This window comes from Ambystoma mexicanum, chromosome 6p (genome assembly GCF_040938575.1).
Source record: "Ambystoma mexicanum isolate Mex_15411 chromosome 6p, UKY_AmexF1_1, whole genome shotgun sequence".
NCBI classification, from domain to species: domain Eukaryota; kingdom Metazoa; phylum Chordata; class Amphibia; order Caudata; family Ambystomatidae; genus Ambystoma; species Ambystoma mexicanum.
The window spans coordinates 322278123-322301390 of NC_090935.1; the positions used below are offsets into that span (position 1 = coordinate 322278123).

The following is a 23268-nucleotide window of genomic DNA, read 5'->3' on the forward strand; positions in this document are numbered from 1 at the left end:
GGCTCCATAAGGTCTCAACTCTTTGAAAACGGCTCGGCTTTCACCTTAGAAAAATGCAAAGAAATGTTCTTCATGTTAGAATTGGACAGATTTCCTAACACATATCCGTCACTGGATTACCCATCCGCCTATCAAGCAAGGGGCCACACGTGATCTTCGTGCCCTAGAACGTACACTACAGGTGGGCCCTCAAGGAGGAGACATCTAGGTTTTATAAGCTTCTACAAGAGGATAGGTTAACCGTTCGTCCTAAATACATGGCTCTCTGGGAAGCCGATCTGGGTCACACCATAGAAGACCAAACATGGTTGGATATTTGGTCCAGGAACAAAACCTCCTCCAAATGCGTTACCAATAAAGAATGTGCCCTAAAGTTATTATACCGGTGGTACTTTTCCCCCAGTGTCCCTACACCACTTTGAGAAATTGCTGGATCCTACCTGCTGGAGGAAACGCGGTGCTCGTGGTGCCTACCTTCACATTTGGTTGGACTTCCCGGGGGCACAATCCTTCTGGGAGGCAGTAATTAAAGAAATTAAGGCCATCACCCTTTAGCACTACCTTCGGAACCTGTGGTGATACTAATAGGGACCCACACTCCCAGAGATTTACCCAAGAACCGGAGCCACAGCTAAGCTAATCACTCAACTCTTCCTAGCTGCGAACATCACGCTAGCCCGCAGATGGAAATCGCAAGATGGTCCGCTGCTACGACTCTAGTGGGTTAAGATATGGGATAGCCTGGTAGCAGAAAAAGTAACAGCAGCTAAAGAGGGGGCCTCTCCACCATTTCACCAATATATGGTCACCAATTTTGGACTATGAGCAGAACTACACAACCCAGACATGTCAACCACAGATGGCAAAACTCTTCCTAAAGGCAGCCTACTGCCAACAACCCCCCCCACCACTGTACTAATGATATATACTGCAACTGTCTGAATAAAGATATAAAAAAAATGTCAATTCAATAACAATTCTATCATTCAATGAATGTACACTACAATTGTGTATTTACATTTTTATTTTAGTTTTCACTACAGTACAGTGACTACAATTGACACGTGTACTAGAGTAGATATCAGCAGTACGATGTGACCTTAATTACACAAATGTCATAATATTCATCTTACGAAAGCATATGCCAACATGGACCAGGCCAAATTAGTTTGTTTTGCAATCCTAACAAATATAATTAAGGTAAGAAAGAACAAATGGTTGCATTTCTTTAACATTTTAATAGCGATTCAACCTTAGTTTGGAGAAACAGCGGAAACCTTTCTTAACTTATCGACCCGGCAAGACTATGGGTACGACTTGCATTGTGTTCAAGATCGAGATTTGTATTTTAACTATCTGAATTAATTACTTGAAGTTTTATTGTTTAAGTGGTACAGATGTGTAAAAAAGAAAAAAAGCAGATGAAAACAATTTTAGGGATTATTTTTGTACTTGCTTGACCAGAGATGGCAGGACAATTTTTCTGAAGCTTAATTTAACAACCCCAGAGTTGTCCATGGGGAAAACAACTCAGTTAATGCACAGAATGCCCATTGAGAACAATTCTGTATTCTCTTAACCTGCACATTAAATAAAGTGTATACGTAACAGAATATTTTTGGGCCTTGCCATGTTAAAATGGACCATACAAAGCTCAAAGATACATATCCTATAATACAAATTTTAAAAGCCCTTTTAATAAAACACTGTCATGCAATTATTCGCAGTTAGGCAGCCACTTTAAAACTGTTGCAAGACCGCGGGTGTACACACACACATATATATATATATATATATATACACACACACACACACACACACACATATATGTATTTACAATACATACTAGCTTGAATTCTTTTAGACATACTATTTGCTGAAAGCGTTCTTTATTTGCCCCCCCCAATATCGCACTTCAACAAAAGGCCATAAGGTCTGCAGAAATAGTGATTTCTGCTTACTTGAACGGCTTGCTAACCTTTTGTGCTGTAATCCTTCACAGAAAGAAAATGGAGCAGAAATATTCAGCATCACATTATAGGAAAACAAAATACCTGCTATAAAACATTAAGAATAAAGTACAATTCAGTCTCTTTTACACAAATTAAATTACAACTATTCTGTCATATGCCAAACATCCCTAAAATTAAGACCAGTCAATATTCTTCATTAGGTTAAGTGAGATTTAGCAAAACAATAACATAACAAAAGAAAGAAGTGATGCATCTTCCTTCAACGTTTTATGGGGCATAAGAGCACACTCCTGTTCAACCATCTAGATGTCGCTTCTGATGTTTTTTCCTTTGTTTTCTGTAGCTCAAAATCCATGACAGTAAGAAACAACATCATTTACAAATTAATAAAATAAAGAAATTATCATTTTCTAAACAAGAACAGCAATGGTTGTAACATTTAGAAAATATTGACATGTATTTATTGGGTAGAGTTGTTTCAAAGAATGTAAAACAAGAGCGGAATACATGTATACTGCAACATTAATCTTCAAAGGAAAGTCTCTTGCATGGATTAGACATTTTGACTAATAATTTGAGTATCCAACATCAGTTTTGCAGAAAAAGCAAAAGGTCTTGACGTTTGCATTTGTCTGGTTTCTTTTAAGAGCTATCAAAGTCTTTCTTGTCTTTTTTCCCCTCAGCCTCAAATCCATCAACCCCATCACTGTCGCGCCGTCTTTTGCGGTTGCTGTGGATGTTGAACCGCTGGTTCATTTGAGGCAGTGGATCCATTCCAAGAACTTTGTGTATTTGGCGGAAAGCAAGAAGTCTCAATGCAAACTGTTGATAAAAACAACCAAAAAGCAAGCGGATCAATGTTTAGATTGATATGCGCATACACAATCAACTCAATAACTCACACATTTACATCAATTGAAACATCTCAAATTATGTAGCATTTGGCTTAAGAAGCAAAACAAAGGCATCATTTTTTTGTTGGAATGGGGCCTTTTTCCACTCATTCATTCTTATTTGCTCTGTCTTTGTTCTGTTCTCTGTGTTTTACCTTTATTTTATATATTGAATATTTATAAGGTGCACTGCACTGCAAAATGGTGTCACATGGATAGGGGAGATAAACAATAACTGTCCCAACTAGGCCTTGTTACATTCGGATTGTGCAAGTGCAGTAAAAGGAAGTGCAGGGGAGGGACTGCGGGGAGAATGGGTGATGGTCAGGGGAGGAATGCGTCACAGAAGGGGGTAGCCGCCTAATAAAGTTGAAACATATTATAATTCATATATGTGGTTTGATTCTATTGGAATCGGTGGTGTATTCAAAAGTTCACCTATGATTCATCTTAGTGATGTAAACTAAAACTAAGACCCCTGGGGGGTGGGTATGCTCTATAATATTACAAGAAGCCAGTTATTAGGGAGGTGCAGTTTTTTTATTATTGCACTCCGCTTTCATTATCAAGACAACAGAAACCAAAGTACAATGTCCTGATACAATACAAAAGCAAAGAAAAAGGGTTAAAAAGTTCAGGCAGTAATTGAGTCTCAGGCCAATTCTGTGTGCAGAAGACATACAGTAACCACAAAGCAAAATAACAGGATTACGGTATTGAACTTTTTACCAAGGATCTGTATAGCAATATTGTTTAAATGGTAGAGTTTTTTTTACCAAAACCAACAGAGGAACATTTGCTTCAGTAACAGAAGAAGTTAAACAATTAATGTTCCCATTAGGGAAATTCTGCAACAAAAATAAAGTAAGGCAGATTGGTGAGTGTTAGTACAAGGTGCACATGTACATATAGGCCAGGAACAGTTTTCCTAGAGATTGTCAATTTTGAGTGCTATACAGATGTACACTGTTGCTTAGTTTTACAAGTGACCAATCCTCAGTCGGTCTACGTCAGGAAACAAACAATTCCCAAAGATGTATGCTGGGCCAATAGTGATGGTACTAGACCCTAGGACGTTTCGGCTTCCAGGATAGGTGCCTTCATCTGGGCCATGAGAGGATTGTATCTCCCTGAAGCTTGGGTCCAGGGGGAGTGGGGCAAGAAGGGAAAAGCAGAAGGGAGCAGGCAGCAGTTCCGTCTAGTGGAGCTGTCGAAAATCAGCAGCTGGAGGGCGGCAGGAAACTCGGCCCCAGGTGGGAAGACCCTCACCTTATGTCTGAGAAGGTGTCTTCTGTAAGCCTTCCAATGGTGGCCGGACGTTAGTAGAGGCCCATCCAGAGCCCTTGGCGGGTAAGGAGCTGGAGGAATATGGGCCCAGCACAGGTAAGTTGTGGGGCCGTGAGTCCAAGGAGCACCCCTGTAATGGTGGACAGGCGGTGTGTACTCGGAGGGTGGAAGGATCTGTTCGGAGTCACAGCTATAGGACTAGAAACAGCGAGGAGGAGATCTGGCGGTACTCTTACCTTCCTATTGGTGTCTCGGGAGGAAGTACTGAAAGATAGAATGCTTCCTGTCACCGGAGGATAATGGTACTCAGTCAGCACTTCGGGAATAATATACAATAACGCAACATCATGCCTTAGTGCTTTTTAAATAGTAGAATTTCCGTATTTGCAATAGTTATTGTGATCGAGTATTATTATCCTCAGGTTACAGGAAGAATTAGATCACTCAGAACTTCCTCCCACAACACCAATATGAAGGTAAGAGTACTGCCTGACCCCTCAATCTGAGATATCTAACTTTTCCAGGTAAAAGTCAGATTCAAATGTATTCCTCACTTACAATATAGGTTCTTTCAGCATCTCTCGGATACACCTAGAACGGAGAACCCCCTCCTTGAATACCCACGTCGGATTTTCACCAGGTGACTGGCCAATGAGTTGACATGACAAACTATATAGATAAATACAGTATATATTACTAAATGAATACAGAAAAGTTAATATACTTTACTCTTTATTTTGAAATATAGATCACAGTGAAGGTTGATTTAAGAAACACATTGGAACTTGTATTCCTGATGAATGGACGGCTGTGTCGAAACGCGTAGAGCAATAATCTATGTACAATATATGGACTTGATAAAGTTTGATGAATTAATTGCAAAGTGAAAATCATCATTTTTATTTCGGAATTGTACAAAACATTTGCAACACCGAGTTTCTTACATTAACATACGCAGTGCAAAAAAATAACGGATGGGCCAAGTCCTCGAGTGGTGCATCACACAGAGGGCAAGACCGATTGCCATTCTCGACCAAGCCACTACCACCGCCCATATTTGGACAACATAAAAACCGTGCCCTAGTTATAGGTACACGGCCTGCCAGAGATTCTGCCCATAACAAGCATTTCTATATACCTTGTGACATAATGGTCATAAACCCTCTATTCTTTAGTTTCAACAGCTCCATGGATTCTCTAGTGGCCTTGACATTCTTAAGAACGGGCAGTCCACCGCTTAACCTCACCGTGAGAGAGCACATTAGAAGGTGGAAATAAATGTGTAATGTTAATGGCACTCACTCAGTTTTTTAATATGGCATAGCCATGGCACTTTACCCCAACATCCCTAGATGTCATAAAAGTAATCAGCTCATCGGTGATGTTAGCTCTCATATTGTCCCATAATCTTAACCAATGAGTGATAGGCTGCAGGGAAACCACATCTCCAATTGGCCTGCAGCCCAACTCCATATACACACCAACATTTGGCCCCGATGGCACCAGGCCCAGTATTTTCTTGAAAAATAAATTTTCCACAATTTGGATGGGGGAAACATTTGAATAACCCCACAGCTCCATCCCAAATCTGGAAACCGTGGCTGCTTTACAATCATACAGTTTGAGTATCAGGTCGACTGGTCTGGCCCGGAACTTTACCAAGGCCCTTGAGACCCATCCCAAAGCTTGTTTAAAACAAACAGCCTGTTTTGTAATATGGGCTGGGGCACAAAAACTAGAAGAGAATCTGACCCCAGGTAGTTGAAATAATTAACCCTGGGGAGTCACACTGCTCATGCAGTACATGGCCCTGAATTCGCCCTATCACCTCCCCTTCCAGCAGGCCATCACTGCTGACTTTGTGGGATTTACCACTAGGTCCAGACGACCCATAAAGCAAGCATAATCAATGATGAGGCGTTGCAAGGCTCTGAGTGTACGGGCCATGAGCACAGTGTCATCCGCATATATGGGGACCGGGAAAGATTGTCCGCCTAACTTGGGCACATTAGGAGAAGAATTTAAAAGGGCTTTGTGGAGACCATTCACATGTAGGCAGAAAAGAATCTGCGCCAGGGCACATGCCTGGCACACTCCTTATTCCACCACAAAATAATCCATGCAGTGTCCGTTAGCCCCACTCCTGGCACTAGCCTTTGTTGAGCTATGCAGTCTAGCCAAAACGCTTACTAGGCCCGAAGGGCAGTTCATGGATCAGAGTATGCCCCATAGCTGGGCACGATTCACCTTATCGAAGGCTGTGCTCAGATCCATGAAGGCCAAATAAATGGGTTCTTCCGTAGAATAAATGGTGTGCAGCTATCAAGTAAAGATTAATGGACTGTTCAGCCGTGCCTAGCCCTGGTGGGAATCCCAGCTGCACAGGGAAAAGTACCCTACTGCGCGTTACCCACTTAAGTTGGGACAGAACCGCACAGCCCAAAATCTTGAAACTAGAGTTCAATAGCGATATGGGCCTATATGAGGCAGTAGATGCCCGAAGCCCCTTTTTGTAAATCTGATGAATAATGGCGCTGGACCATGAGGGCAGTATCCCACCCAGCACAAATGGCATTCAGGCCTGGGTCAGCACCGGAGCCCTGAGGTCCGGAGCCATAGGGAACAAATCTGCCAGTATTTTATCAAGGCCTGGTGCCCGGTTGGAACATTCACATGCCATGGCTATCCTGATTTCATCCACTGTGAATATAATCGTAGCGCCATCACCTCCTATATTTATGCAACCCCCCCATAACCCTCCCCTCTCGAGTGCCTACATCCTCACCGCTACAATATTCAGCCCCCTGGCAGGCATTATATAGAGATGAAAAGTGGTCCAGCCAGGCCATATCTGGCACTAATATTATATATATATATATATATATATATATATAAACTTGATATTATGCCTATCCTTATATTAACATTTTATTTGTACAAAAACTGAATTAATAATAATACTTTTGCGTTTATATCGCGCTACGAAACCTCAGGCATCTAAGCACTGCTTAACATTACCCACGGAGTGTGGTGCTCATTTATCGACCTCGGAAGGATGAAAGGCTGAGTTTGGCACCGCAGGGATTCGAACCTGCGTCAGCAGGCTCTGCACGGATGGCAAAGCGAGCGCTCTACTCGCTGTGCTATCTGACCGGCTGCTTGAATTTATTTTCTAAACTTGAGATATATATGCATCATAACCATTGTTTGTTTTCACAAACTTACCAGGTATGAAAGAAGAACGGGCCAAGGGGCTAGGCAAGTGCCAGGGGCAGACCACATCAGTACGAAGACAGGGGGATGGGGAGGGGGCATGGGTGGACCCGACTTTGGAGGGATGCTCAACCCACCAGGCTAGTCAGGCAAGGGTGCCCGGAAGTGCAGTGCTGGTTTGGGGCCTGGTGCCCTGCAAGACTCATAAGGGACCAAGCTGCCAGTTACAGCAACAGATGTGGCATTAGTAAGGGAGGGAGAGAAGGAAGGAGAGGGAAGGAAGAGAAGAGCAGGGTCTTGAGAAGCTTCCAGAACTTAAGGCAGTCTGGCTCAAGTTTGAGAGGGGCAGGATGGTCATTCCAGAGGGAGGCACCTGCCGAAGAGGGAGATCTACCCCCACACCCACTCTCTGCTTGGAAAAAATACCTGATCAGCAGAGATTTGGAGCTAGAGGATTGAGGGGCTCTAGCAGGGAGGTATTTAGAGAGAGAGTTGGATGTAGCGGGTCCCAGGCACCAGAAGGTCTTGTGGATGAGGAAGAGGGTCTTGAATTTGATCCTTGCAGGAGCCAGTGGAGAGATTTTAGTACTGGAGAGATGAAGTCCCTGGGCTTGAGGCCAAGGATAAGTCTTGCAGTCCTATCCTGGATTAGTTGAAGGGGGCGAACCGAGGAAAGAGGCACATTGAGAAAGAGGCTGTTGCAGTAGTCCATCCTAGAGAGAACCAGAGCATTTAAGACAGTTTCTGGGGGGGAAGGCAAGGAAGGGGAGAATGCCTCTGAGGAGGTGAAGCTGAAAGTGGGCCTTCTTGGCAAGGTCCATGATGGGAGGGGAGAAGGAGAGAGAGGAGTCAAAGAGGACACCAAGGGTTTAGCCTCGCAAGATGGTGAGGGGACCCAAGGAAGGCGGCTAGAGAGTTAGAAGAAAGCAGGAGTCCCAAAGAGAAGGATATCGGTCTTAGTGGATTTAAGACAGATTGGGCGTGCACCATGCCTGATTAGCAGTCAGTCAGTAATGAGAGAGGAAGAAGGGGTGGTAGTGAAGGGAAGCTTGAAGGAGAGCTGTTTGCCATCAGCATAACACTGGAAATGAGGAGAGAAGGAGGAGATCAAGTGGGCCAGAGAGGCAAGGTAGAAGTTGAAGAGCCACAGTGATGGGATAGAGCCCTGAGGGACGCCTCAAGTAGAGAGTCATATGGAGGATAGGAAAGGGCCCAGTTGCACCTGGGAAGGTTGGTTAGATAGGAAGGAGGCCAACCAATCCAGTGCCACGTCAATGATACCAAGAGAATCACGGAGCCACTTTATGAGGATGGCATGATTGTGTCAAAGGCAGAGGACAAATCAAGGAACACGAGAACAGGAGGAGCGTTGGAATCAAGAGCAGTTCTTCACAGGTGTTCAGGCGAGCAGTTTCAGTGCCTCTGGATGCTGTGAGGCCAGACTGGTGGTCATGGAGACAGCCAACCGATGCAGTGTGGTGGATCAGTTGGGAGATGACCAACGTCACCAAGAGTTTGCCCAGGAAGCGGGTAGTGGAGATAGGAGTCTACTTTCTTCCATCTCTCTTTTAAGGCATCTGTGTTTTACTTTTGCAGAACACTGCTCCTTATGGGCAGTGTTGCTGGGAACCCTTTGGGTTCTCCTTCGAGATTATTTTCTTATACTTACTGTGAGAAACCCGAGGGCTGTCTCACTTATAGACCCAAGGGAGTCTTTGTTCAGGTGGCCTGGGTATGGCCATTGCCTTTGGAACCAGACCCTGGGGGTGGACCAGTAACAGGGGGATCACTTTACCAGGGGGTCCTTGGGGACAGTTGGGAGGAATGCTATCAGGAAAGCCGCAGTATTCCCCTTTCTGACAAACCCCTAACCAACACTTCCTCCACCTTTATAGGTTGTTATGAATCTTGTCCCGTTGCCCACTCCTCCATTCCAACAGGTGCTAACATTAAAGGGAGGCGTAGGAGAAGAAATATATCCCTACCCAACATCCCTACACTCACGATGGGACATCATCTAAAACCCATTCACTTACCACCACACATCTGCCCCTTTCACCCTGACAAACACTTACAGATGTTTCCCTCCGTCATTAGGGAAAACAAACTCCCATACTGCCTCCCCACTGCCTTCTTTCAAAACCAAAGGGACGACGAAGAAGAACAGGACTATGAAGATTGCCCATAGGAACCAATATACAATGGATTCCTATGGACAGTCTCCATCTTGTCCCATTAACTAGGACAGGCAGGGTCAGACCTCCCTTTTCAACCACCCACACCTGACTCCAATTAACACTCCCCGTTAGTATAAAACCTGGAGCACTGGGACACACGAGTTGGGGATGTAGTGGACTAGAGTAGCTGAAGAGCAGAGGAGTGCTGAAAGAACCTTGGAGTCTGGAAGGGAGCTGAGGGCCAAGATGCTGATCCTGTGTTGTTGACAGGCTGCAGCAATGGCTGAGATGCTGTGCCTTTCAAGAGCCAGAGAGGATCATATCCTGCTGACTCTGTCCATAGTACTCGTTTCCCCTGGGCATATGAATGGAAGTCCAGGTACCCAAGGGGCCGGTGGGAAGCGTGTGTGTGGCTGGAGCAAGAACTTGAGCAGTGAATTTGAGTAAGAAAGCAGGAAATAAGGCCCATGGAAGTTCTTTTTTAAATGAATTGAAATTGAACTGTAAAATAAAGTAACAGAGTGATCCGGCGGAAAACAAAAATACGCCCATTCGAAAGACACTTCTCTGGGTTTAGGCACGAGCCCTGAACGAGGGAAGCAAAGGAATTGAGCTGTTGTAACCTTTTGGGAACCAAACGGGTCCAGGCTGAACAAGTGAGACCCAAAAATTGCTTTTAAAGAGAGACATTCTTTAATTAAAGCCAAGGCTGAAGAGAGACTGAGATAATTGTGTGAACTGTTGAATATTGTCCAATATTTGAAGTGTGTAAAAGCCTACGAGTACCATAAAGCATAGCAAATGCTAAAGAATGAAGCTAGGGGAATGGAACCCCGAGAAAGTAAAGTGAAACAGTTTGAGCCTGAAAGAGGTTAACCAAGGAAAGAAATTGAAAGTGAGAGGCTGCGGCCCGGTTGAGGAGGCCTATAGAGACTTAATACATTTTCATTTAGAACATTTGTGTTTTGCTGAAGAGCTTTGAACTTTGGTGTTGGTGCTGCAAAACGCAGGGGATTGAGGTCAAAACCCTGAACTTTGAGACAGAGTACGTGAAGGCCAAACAGGCTCTGGAGGGTCGAGCCAGATACCCCAGGTGTACTTGGCATAGCAGTGTGCCCATGCATCAAGTGCTCCACCCCACCCATGTGCTATACAACGGGGGAAAGAATCTTTTGATGCCATTCTGTCATCCTTTTTGTTTCCCACTGATTTTCGGTTTGTATTACATTTCCCTATTTCACTTGTATGGTATTAGAGTGAGGGCAGGCAATACATTTTCTAGGTTCATTGTTCTTCTTTTGGACTAATGACGGACTAGGACTGTTCATTATATTTAGTTGGTAGAGTGTGCTCCCATCTTTAGTGTTAGGGCAAGACAGGAGTTCTTCCAACACCCTTTTGAAGTAAATAAAACTGGTGATTTGTATCTTTTGTGTTCTCGTCCTTCTTGTGATATTATGTCTGTCTCACATTACTAACTACAGTTCTTAAGGATACTTTTTATCCTTCCAAAAACATACTATGAGAGGCTGGCACACAGCACATTATGTGGAGTGCCACGGGGATGTCTTAGTTACTTACCTGTAAATGTACTTCTCCAGCATTGGTATCTTTCATAGATTCAGATGCTTGAATATTCCCCGTCGTCAGACCAGGAATCCTCCAATTTAAATAATCATTAGAAAATTAAATACATATAAACATTATTTTCATGGAAATTGAATGTAGATTGCCCATTGTGGCGTCTGAGCCACTCAATTGTTTAGTCCCTCCACCTCACTTTTGTCCTTTATGGCCCTAACCAATGAGTTGGCAGGGTTTAAGCTCCGACCCCAGCAGCAATCTTCAGATTTTGAGCCATAGACTACTACATGTATGATGACTGCAGGGCGTAGGAGCAGCCTCTCGGGAGGCGGGTGGGCGCATGTGAATCTATGAAAGATACCAATGCTGGAGAAATACACTTACAGGTAAGTAACAGACTTCTCCAGCATTGGATCTTTAATAGATTCAGATGCTTGAATAGAATACCAAGCAGTTAAAACATGCCTATAACATTACGTATATTCTGCAGATCCTTCTGCTCGCCTTACTATACAGCAACTAAATATGTTACATTATTAGGGAAGGCGGGCAGAGAAGGCTGCTCCTACCTTACGTAAAAGAGATGGCAGAGCACTGCTTGGCCCACTGCTGATTCTTAGCTGGTGTCTTCTGCCAGATAGTAATGCTTGGCGAAAGTATGCTTAGTACTCCAAGTGGCGGCTCTGCAGATGTCATTTAATGGTACTCCTGCATGAAATGCAACTGAAGCTGCTCTCCCTCTGGTGGAGTGTGCTGAAGGAGGTCTGACTAGTGGGTCGCGCTTAGCCTGGTGACAGTGACTGATACATTGGGATTTCCTCCATACTTACGGGAGATTCCAAAGCACCCTTAACTGGAACTACGGGTGGATGGAAATACCCCTTATTGAAAAAGGTTCTTTAGCACAGCCTGACTAAAATGAGTATCAGCTCTCGAGCTCATGTCAAGACAATAATGCTTACAAAAAGAAGATGGGGAGGCCCAAGTAGCTGCCCTAGCGATGGACTCCCAGGGGACATACTTCTAACAAGCAACCGCAGCTGCCTTGCCCGCCACCAGGTGTAGTGAATGCCCTTAGGAGGTTTCAGCCCTTGGATGGTGAAAGACTCTGTAATGCAGGTAGCGATCCACCGAGAAATAGTCGCCTTAGACGCCTGCTTACCCTGAGGGTTACCAAAAGTCACAAAAAGCTGAGAAGAACTAAGCTCAGAAGTCCTGTCAAAGTAGAACTTAAGAGCCCTTCTGAATTCAAGACAGTGCAGAACCCTTTCCGCCTCCGAGGTAGGGTTCGGAAAAAAGACCTGCAGGGAGATCGACTGATTCAGATGGAATTCAGTTACCACCTTCCGTAGAAAGGCAGGGTTTGTCCGTAGGACCACCTTGTCCTTGTGAAAAACCAAGAAGGGATGCTCCACTGACGAGGCATGGAGCTCACTCGCTCGCCTTGCTGAGGTAACGGCAACCAGAAAGGTCACTTTCCATGATAGGTACTTGAGGTCCACCGTGGCCATGGGTTCAAAAGGCTTATGGCACAGCGCCGCCCGGACTACATTTAGGTCCCACGGCGGGTGCGGACTACGAACTGGAGGGTAGAGGCGTGTCAAGCCTGCAAAATGCCTCTTGACGACTGAGTTACTCAGAGTAGGAACATTGGTCTGTAGAAAGATGAGCGGAGACCGCTGAAAGGTAGGTTCTGCAGGACAGAATGTGAACACCTGACTCTGCTAGGGAGGACACGAAGGACAGCACAGTGTCAATCGTAGCCATCCTTGGGTCCAACTGGTTTCCCAAACACCAATGACAGAACCTGAGCAATTTACTCCTGTATTGGGATCTAGTTGAGGGTTTCCTGGCTGCCTGGAAAACGCCCGTAGACAAGTTAAGATGCTCTAAAGACCTGAACTCAGGCACCATGCCGCCAAGCTGAGCGATTGTGGAGAGGGGTGCCATATCTGCTGCTCCCCCTGATGAATATCGGGGGTCACTGGTAACCTGATCGGCAGATACACCGACAGGTGTTGCTGAGAACCAAAACCTGGCCGGCCACCATGGGACTATGAGTAGAAGCGAGCAGTTCACCGAGTTCTTCAGCTTCCAAATTGCTCGTTGGACTAGAGGCAGAGGCGGGAAGGCATAAGCTCTCATGTTGTGCCATGGAATCTCGAGAACGTCCCCCAGGGAGGAGGCTCCCAGCCCCCCTTTGGAAGCATACAGAGGAAGCTTCCTGTTCACCGCCGGAGCGAAGAGATCCACCTACGGTGTGCCCCACCGCAAGAAGATCCATGAGAGGACCTCTGCCTTCAACTCCCACTCGTAGCTGACCACTGTCCGCCGGCTGAGGGCATACGCTGTGACATTCAGCTGGCCCGGAATGGGTACTGCAAGCAGCCAGACACCATGAAGTACGGCCCACTCCCAAATCTGGATGGACAGATCCCCCTTGCTTGTTGATGTAATACATTGACACCACATTGTCCGTGCGTATGCAGACCACCTTTTTGGCAATGATCGGTCTGAACGCCTTGAGCGCTAGAAAGATCGCCAGAAGCTCCAAATGATTTATGTGCAGGAGCTTGTCCTGAGGCGACCAGAGGTCCGATACTTGAAGATCTAACGTCGCACCCCACCCCAGGAGGGAGGAGTCCGTCGTGATCATCACCATAGGAGCTGGGTCCTGAAAACCTGCACCCACCAACAGGTTGCTGAGAGATGACCACCATTCCAGGTCCACTCTCATAGAATCCGGAATCATTATCAGCTTGGAATCCGGGTCCACCGCCTCACGCCAGGAACTCTTAAGAGCCATCTGGGTATGTCTTATCTTCAGACGAGCAAGAGGAAGAGCCAGCACACACGAGGCCATGAGGCCCAGAAGCCTCTGGAACCACCAGGCCAACATGCTCTCCGACTGCGCAAACATCTGAAATGTGGCTAACATATCTGCCATTCTGTCCCCGGTCAGGTACACTCTGCAGTCGATTGTGTTCCAGCGAAAACCCAGGAAAATCAGGTCCCGAGAGACCGTCATGGACGATTTCCACCAGTTCACCGACAGCCCAAGATGGAACAGGAGCTGAAGGAGAGACTGGAGATTGCCCGCTGCTGCCAGCGGACAAGGGCTGCGTAAGAGCCAGTCGTCCAAATATGGATACACATGAATACCCTGGAGACGAAGATGGGCCGCTATCACAGACATCTTTGTGAAGACACGCGGCGCCGAGCTGAGGCCAAAAGGAAGCACTCGAAACTGGAAGTGCTCCTCTCCCAAAGAGAAGCGGAGATATCTTCTGTGTGGGTTCCAAATCAGGATATGCATGTACGCATCCTGAAGATCCACCACGCCGAGCCAATCGCCCATCTGCAAGCGTATCTGACTGGGCGTGAGCATCTTGAATTTCTCTTGGGGTAGGAAAAGATTGAACTGGGAAAGGTCTAGGATGGTGCGCAGGCCAGCCTGGTTGGGTTTGGGCACCGTAAACAGCCAGGAGTAGAAGCCCTCCCCTCGCTCCCCAATGGGAACGGGTTCCACAGCTCTGAGGTCCCGAAGTTTCTGAACCTCGGCTTTGATGGAGGGCGAGCCAGACAGCTGAAAGGGAGGGTTGAAGGGTGGGTAGCAGGTAGAGGTAAGCGGAAGCCCGCCCGAGCGACTGAAGACCCATCTGTCTTCTGTGATGGTCTGTCACGCCTCCCAATGAGACGCAATGCAGCCTACCACCGGGGTCTCGTGCGAGCGCGGAAAACCCTCATTTAGTAGGTTTATCGGTGGCGGTGCCACCTGATCCTGAGGAGGAGGCTGAGGAGCATGAGAAAAACCGCATCCGTTGCGGTTTACGGCGGTTGTTCCCAGCAGGGGTATCCACTCTGAGATTTTCAGTCGAGGAAGCCCCTAAAGCCAGAGGAAGGTCGACTTTGCGACAACGGTCTCTGGGTTTTGAAAGGAGCCTTAACCAGGACAGACAAGGACTTAGCTGTCTGAGTGCTATCCTTCGTCTTGGTGAGCTCTAAATCTGTTGTAGAACGAAAGAGCTCCTTCCCATCGAACGGAAGGTCCAGCACCTTGTCCTGCACTTCTTTTGAGAATTTGGTTGCATGCAGCCACGCCTGCCGTGAGGTACCAACCCCCAGCATAAGGCCCCGAGCCGAGGTGTCTACGTGATGAGCCGCAGCCTCCAGGAGATCCTGGGCCAAGACCCTGGCGTCGGATAGGCCTCCTTTAAAGTCTTCCCACTTCTCGACCGGGATAAAATCCTCAATCTCCGACAGACCTTTCCACATCCACATGTTAGCTCCCGCTAATAATTCAGCGTTGGCCTGCCTGAGCTGCAAGGCCGAGTTGGCGAAGATTTTCCTCCCGATGGAGTCGAGGAGCTTGTCCTCCTTTCCCAGAACCTGAGTAGCCGTCGTGGAAGAGGATGCTGCAGGCCTGGACTGCAAAGTGGCCGCAGCCACTACTGTGGAGGAGGGGGCGGACAAGGCGACAGGGCCACCTCTTCCGAAGAATGCAGCCTGTATCTCGCGTCAATTTTCTTATTGACAAAAAGTCCAGAGTGTGGCTTTTCCCAGACTCTGCGGACCTCAGCCAGAATGTCCTTCCGCAAGAACAGGCCGGTACGCTCCAAGGGAGACAGGGTGAACGCCCCAGAAAGCACGCCCTCCTGCGGAGCGGGTGCCTCGGACACTGGAACATCTAAGAGGTTCATCATGTCCAGTACCCGGTCATGAAAAGCTCCGATAGAGCGGGGGAGGTCTTCACTGTCCTGATCGCCTTGCGCGTCATCCGACAGGTCAGGATCCTGCTGAGCCGTGTCAGGCGCTGGCTTGTCCACAGAGGACAATGGAGGCAAAGGCGGAAGAGTCGGGGAAGGCATCGTAGGCAAGGGAGGCGCCAGCGGAACCACCGGAAAACAGGTGGAGCCAGAGGCGCGGGCAGACATATCTCCCTAAAGAGCCCTTTGAAATACTCCCCCATGGGGTCGGTACGCATAAAGAAATTTACCGAAAAAAAGCGTCCTCTGGGGACTGTTTCGGAACCGGAGGAGGCCTCTCATGAGGTGGACAAATCCATGGACGTAACGGGGAAGGGTGCCACAATTGCCCCTCCACCGACGTATCCACATAAATCAACGGTGCCGACCCTGCAGGCAACGAAACATTGTGCGGAAGAGGCATCCGGGCATTCCAATCATAAAACGGCCGGTAAGGATGCGCACAAGGGACCTTCGGTTCACCCAAAGGACCGAACCCTACACCAGAGGCCGATGGCGTAGTTGAAGGGGTACTACCTAAAATGGCCACCGCGGTCGTGGCGGGAACGGGCGCCATTTTGTCCTCATCTGAGGGGAACTGCAGCACGTGAGGAAGGGGTCCCCGTCGATGGATCAGGAGTCTTAACTTTAGTCTTAACATAAGGGACCTCGGTAGAGCCGGTACTGTGAGGCCTGGAATGTTTTTGTGACATACCAACCGCCAAATTAGCCTTCGAAGGACGGACCTTGGCACTGCCGGTAAAAAAAGAACTTTGCTTATTTGCCCCCTCAACAGGTCTTGTGTCGCCGCAAGAGCGGGAATGGTGAGAAACAGCTTTCACCGACAAGGCCTTACCAGGCCTCTCAGAACTGTTGGTAGCTTTAGCCTGTGTACGAGGGACCTCGGACCCAGGTCCGGTAACAGCCTTATCTGCGCGGGCCTCGAACAGCCGTTCGGTGACAGCATGCCCACCCAAGGCTTTGGGGCGCACCCCGGTCTTATTTTTGAGGGAAGCCGACAGAGGCCTCAAAGCGAGTTCCGGTATCCCACGACTCAGTAGAACTGGGACCACAAACAGCCCGCACAGGAGGGGCCTCTGAGCGTGCTCCGGTATCCATAGGCCCCTTACGGAGACCCTCGGAGAAAACTCCGGTATAATTATTAGGCCCAACTGGCACCTCAGGGCGAACCCCGGTGACAGAGCGATCAACGCCCCTCCCGGCCCGAGAGGAACCTGGAAAGGTATCCCCCGGCCGGGGTGCTCTGAAAAGTAACGAACTTACCGGGCGTTTTTTCTTCTCGTCGATGAACGCCTGAAAATGTGAAGGAGGAGCTCGTCGGAACACCTCCTCCCACCGCTCCAACCGACGTTGAAGTGCCCGGACCGAAAGGGAGTCGCAGTGAAAACAGGAATCCCAATGGTGATCCGGACCCAAGCACTCTAAGCAAAGAGGGTGGGGATCCGCCCTCGCGAAACGACAGTGACATGATGAACAGTCTGGAAAGTCTAGCGAGAGCCAGAGAGGAAAAAGGGAAGAAAACCTTCCGAGGATGCAAGTGCGTCTAGTCCCGTGCGTCTAGTCCCGAACGAGCGGAGAAAAGGACTGATGGGCAATGCGCGGTGTGGAGCCAAGGTGGGCGGGGTTACAGCCGCATGCCGGGTCCCGCGCAGAAAGAGAGGAAGGACAAATTGTAAAAAGCATCCAAAAAATGTTTAAAAAAGTGCTGCAGTCCCGTCCCACCGGATGGAGAGATGTCCAAAAGTATGGAGGAAACGGGACGGGACGTAGGAGTATGGAATTTTCCTTTCCAGTCCCCTGAGAAAGTGTTCCCCTATTGAGAGGTGTTCTGGATATCTGGAGGCAAACCTGTGGCATTTCCTGTTGGCCTTGGTGGCAAAGAGGTTGATCTGTGGATGTCCCCATTTGTGAAATATCCGCTGGGCTTCTGCTTCGTCTAGCTCCCATTCGTGGGATGCTGTATAGTCCCTGCTTAGCTTGTCTGCCAAGGATTGTCCACTACCGGCAGATGTTCTGCCTGGATCTGAACCTTGTGATGTAAAGCCCAGGCCCACAGCTTTTGTGCTTCTTGAGACTTCTCCGACCTCATGCCCCCTTGTTTGTTTGTGTAATGCATGGAGGTTGTGTTGTGTGTTTGGATGGTTACCACCTGCCTGCTAGCACCAGTAGGAAGGGCTTCAGTGCCCACCTTATAGATCTGAGCTCCAGAACATTGATATGTAGTTGGGACTCTTGGGTGGACCACGTGCCCTTTGTTTGCAGCTCTGCCAGGTGTGCCCCCCAGCCAGATAGTGATGCATCCGTCCTGAGGAGAAGGGTTTACGTTGGCGCTCGGAAAGGCATTCCTTGCAACAGGTTTTGAGATGAGCCCCACCATCAAAGGGCCTTGTGAAAAGTTGCTGGTAGTTGTATGGTATCCTCCCATGACCAGGAGGCTTGCTTCCATTGACGGTCCAGGGTCTCTTGCACGGGTCTCATGTGAAGCCTGTAATTTGGTATGAGGAGTATACATGAGGACATCGTGCCCAGGAGGTATTTGAAAGAGCGTACCGTGGCCGTCACATTGTCTTGGAACCAAGAGGTCAGATGGATTAATGTCGATATTCTGTCTGCTGATGGTCTTACTCTGGGTATGATGGTGTTGAGTTCTGCTCCCAGAAAGAGCACTGTCTTGCTGGGTATCAGACAGGATTTCGCCTTCTCGATAAGCCTAACCCCTTCAAAAGGTTTATTGCTCTGGCAACTGCTGTGATTGCGAGCTTGAATGAGCTCTCCCTTACAAGCCAGTTGTCCAAATACAGAAAACCTCTGTTCCCGTTCTTCTGAGGTTTGCCGCCACCGGTGCCAGACATTTGGTAAAACAATCTTGGTGCTGACTTCAGTCTGAATGGGAGGACATGGAATTGAAAATGCGACTCCCCTATTGTGAACCTGAGGAACTGTCTGTGGGCAGGATGAATGGGGATATGGAAGTAGGCGTTGTCCAAGTCTAGAGTGGCCAGGAAGTTTTGGTCAGCCAAAACTTTAGCCATGGGAGGACGTTCTGAAGGGATGTCATCTTGAATTTGATTTTCTTGATAAATTTGTTGAGAGCTCTCAAATCCAGTATCTGTTTCTACTGATGGTTTTTCTTTTTCACTAGGAAAAAAATCGGGAGTAGAAGCCTCTTCCCATTTGATGGTCTGGAACCGGCACTATAGCTGCTTTTAGGAGCAGTTTGTGAATTTCCAACATGACCAGTTTTAAAAGATGCACCTTGCGTGGAACGGGAGCAAGGAATGGTGGCTGATCCAGATATTCAATGATGTGAGCCTCGTGAATCACCTGCAACACCCGCTTGTCCAATGTTATCCTTCGCCAGCGTTGGTAAAAGCGACTTACTCTTCCTCCCAACGGGGTGTGTCATGGGAGTGGAGGACAGGATTTGTCAATTCTGTTTGCTCTGGGTTTTGACTTGGTTAGCACCACACCTTCCCATTTGGGTGTATCTGCTTGTTGACTATGGTATCTGTCTTGAAATGTGTTGCCCTGAGTTTTCTGACTGTAGGAAGAGCGACTGAAACCCCTGTATTTGGGTGTTGCACCTCGAAAGGGTCGAAAGGATCTATGATCTTTGTCCTTGTCTTTAAGGGAACTGATGGCTCGTACAGTATCGGTGTCTGCCTTTATTCCCAAAGAGGCCTTGCACATCGAAGGGCATGTCTAATATTTGAGCCTGAACTTCTGGTCTAATGTTCGTAGCCTTCATCCAGGCTTGTCTCCTTAAGACTGTACCATGGGCCATTTGCCTGAAGCCCGATTCTGCTATGCCCACTGCAGCATCGATCATATGATCGGAAGTAGCCTCACCGTCCGATATAATTCCTGAAGGTCTGCTGGTAAGTGCTGGGCCAATGTAGACAAGCAAAGCCATAGCTCACGGTCTAGTCGTGCTGTCATGGCAAAAGTGTTTCCAGCCCTGATTGTCAGAAAAGCTGACGAAGACACCTTCGTGCCCATGGCCTCTAGTTTACACCCTTCTTTGTCTGGTGGAGACGATAAGGGAGATGGATTAGCCAATCTTTTCCTAGCAGCGACCGTAATAACTGAATCCTGTTTAGTGTGCCCTCTTAGGCATAGTGGTGCTGTGTCAGGTGCCTTATACTTTTTCTCTGGTCTTGATACAAGTGCAGTAGTGGACAATGGGGTAGCCAGAATCTTAACTCCAGTGTACCATATTGTATCCAAGAGAGGAAATGTAGTGACTGTCCTCCTACTTTTATCTCTATTTTCATAAAGAACCGATTACTTCTCCTCCGACGTGACTTGCAAATGGAAAATGCCTGCTGCTTTAACGATAATGGTACGATACTAGATAGTCGAGCGTTGAAGTCTCTCCAGGGGAGGCCTTCTTCCTAGGCCTTTCTACGATGTAATCGTCCCACTCTCTTTGCGAGTCATTCTCATGGGTAATCTCCCCTTCTTCAGGGTCTGAAAAGTCTCTGAAAGCGTCTTTTTGCCAGTCTGAGACCGATGCGCTGGATGGAACTACCTTGGGGTCCCTCGCAGGTGACCTTGGTCTAGGCAATGATCTCAGAGCACCGAGTGTCCTGCTCCTAGATCGGCGGGGAGGCTCCAGTGAATGCGCTCTCCAATTAGGTCTGTACTTGAGTGGGGAGAAGGGGGGGTCCTTCTTGGTCTGTTATGAAGAGGTGAAATATCCCTCTGAGGGGATCTTTTCATTGGTGTAGAAGATCAATGTCTTTGCCTCCGACGGCTATTCAATTTGTCAATTATCGTTTGCATTGATGCCATGAGTTCTGTAGTGGGTTGCCAGGGAAGACTATTCTCCTTGGGAGCGAGAATCGGCTGCTCAGGTATGAATTCGATGTCCGGAAATTCTTCCTGTAGGATAATGTCTGGAAGCTCTCATCTCTCTTAAGGGAGACAGTTGAACTCTAAGTATGGCCCTCTGGTGTGTGAGGGACCGTGCCCATTGGCTTATTCAAACCGCTTTCATTGGGCGGGTGTGCCTGCGGTATCTTTGGGTGGTGTGTCTTGGATTTACTTTTCTCTGTCAACTGTTTTCATCGACAGCGATGGCTTTGTGGACGGGTGATGTTCCTTCTCCGTCGACGAAAGCTTTGTGGACGAGTGATGGGATTCCTTTGACGATTGCTTAGTGGCTGATTTTGACGACAAGGATTTACTCAGACGACAAGGTTTGGAGTGTTGCCGTGGACGTTTTATGTTTCATTAACGACTTGGTCGTCGACGGGCCTTTATTGCTGGTGCCGCTCGTGGACAGCATTTTTGTGGACGATTGCCTCCCCCATCCCCCGCTCCCCCTGGATTCTTTGAAAACTCCTCCTTACCTTTGGAGGTAGATTTTCCTTCAGAATGCCTTTTCTTCTGGTCTCCAGCGCCAAGAGAGGGTGTGAGAGATAAGTCCACCTTCCTCTTGCTCCTATGTGATGGGGAAATGCTCCTTTCCGTGGAGGAGGCCCTTCTTTTTGATGTTTGCCTCTCACAGGGGTTCACAGACATCACAGGAGCTGTTTTCACTGATTCTTCATCCGAAGAGTGTCCTCTTGATTTTAGATGTAACGAGAGTCTTAATGTTTCTGTCCTGAAAAGTTTTGTTGGAAAAAGTCTTACAAATATCACATTTGTGAATGTCATGGGGGTAAAAGCAGTATATGCACTGCTCATGAGGATCTTACATGTAGACCAGCTTCTTTTACCATCTAATGCAGTTCCTGAAAAGGGAAGGCTTCTTGGCAGTTGGTCCTTCTGACATAGTGTGAAGAGAATTTTCACTCAACGAATTTCGAATGAAAACAAGTATTTCCTGAGCCCAGAAACACTGAGTAGGAAGAGCCTTATCAGGAGATCAAGGTAGAAATATTCTTTTTAAGAAAAAGTTCAAGTTAACAATGAGAAAAAACGAAATGCTCAGAGCTGGAGGATTCCTCTAGTCTGTTAGACTGCAGTGAAAAATCTGAAGATGGCTGCTTGGGGCGGAGCTTAAACCCTGCCACTACACTGGTTAGGGCCATAAAGGACCAAAGTGAGGTGGAGGGACTACACAACTGAATAGCTCATAGGCCAGAATGGGCATGCTACATTCATTTTCTATGGAAATAATGTGTATATATATTTATTTTTTTAATTATTTAAATCACGGAGGATTCCCCGTCTGACGACAGGTACTATTCAAGCATTTGAATCTATGAAAGATCCAATGCTGGAGAAACCTAGTATTCCCCTTCTCTCTGCTCCGGTGACTTTTTAGTCACATCCAACACAACCCTATAGTTACGGCTGGTGGCAGTGGACGTATTCTACCAACTATTGTGCTATTCTTTACCGCAGACTGTATTCAGTCTCTGTTCTGCACGGTTAGGGAGATTTATCATATTTATGCTTCATTCCCTCTCCTAGTGAGACCCCCAACACTTTTTCCTTTAATCCTGAAAAGGTGGAATGTTTTTCCACCCATTCATTTTTGTGGGCTTGGTCTTTTGGCACTCTATTCTTTGCATTCTACCTGTACTATGGAGTCTGTATGCTCCATAACTCTTAAAGGTATGCGTTTTGACTACTGCAGCACACAGCTCCTTGTGGGCAGTGTTGCTGGGGACCATTAGGGTCCTCCTTTAAGATTATTTTTCTATATCCTCAAGTAATTACAGTTCTCAAGTATGATACTTAGTATCTAACCCAAAACTCAAGTCTGAGAGATGAGCATAATCCACCTTCAGTGGAGTGCCAAAGGGATACCTAGTATCCCCAGTCTCTCTGCTCCTGTGACATTTTAGTCACATAGACAATCTCCTAGTCATGGCTGGTGGCAGTGGACATGTTCAACCATTGTGTGGTTTTAAAGCGCAGGATATGTCCATAGTCTCGGTCATGCACAATAGGGGCACCCAAGTAGCAACTTGGGGCCTCACTTCTTTTTTCAGCATTACTAGCATGCTTGTTCTACCATTCTTGGAGGGGGAGATCAGTGTGTGTGTTTTACCTTCGGCGTGAAGTGGGGGAGGAGTCTTCCACCCCCTGTCCTTTGTCTACCAGAGTGCCTGAATAGGACCAGCTCCGACAGGGTGGTCTGGATGTCCTGACTGGACAGCTGAACGCCCCTTTCTGTAAAATGCGGATAGTGATTGCAGAGGAGTGTGTGCTGGAACTGTATAAAAGGTGAGACGTCTGGAGTAAAAAGCAAGTCAACCACTGAAAGCTGAAGGAATTGAAGATGACCAGAGACGCCTGCAGACCCTATGCAACACAGTGAAGCGATCATTGCTGTCCTGACTCTCAGTTTTCTATGCAACAGAGGAGCTCCGAAGAGGACTTCTGTTTGGTTGGAACAACAGTCCCAAGACAAACTTTG

At 47.3% G+C, this 23268-nt stretch overlaps 1 protein-coding gene across 2 annotated transcripts in view; it reads right to left on the bottom strand.

Moving 5' to 3' along the window:
- Positions 1–1872: 1872 nt before the first annotated feature.
- Positions 1873–23268, bottom strand: part of ZFR (zinc finger RNA binding protein) — a 1119848-nt gene continuing 1098452 nt past the window's right edge. The window contains exon 22 of one of the 2 annotated variants that reach the window (XM_069627081.1): positions 1873–2795. In XM_069627081.1, the coding sequence (XP_069483182.1) occupies positions 2616–2795 (180 nt within the window). In that variant the 3' untranslated portion in view covers positions 1873–2615. The remainder of the gene's footprint in view (positions 2796–23268) is intronic. The other variant, XM_069627082.1, reaches the window with a different exon arrangement.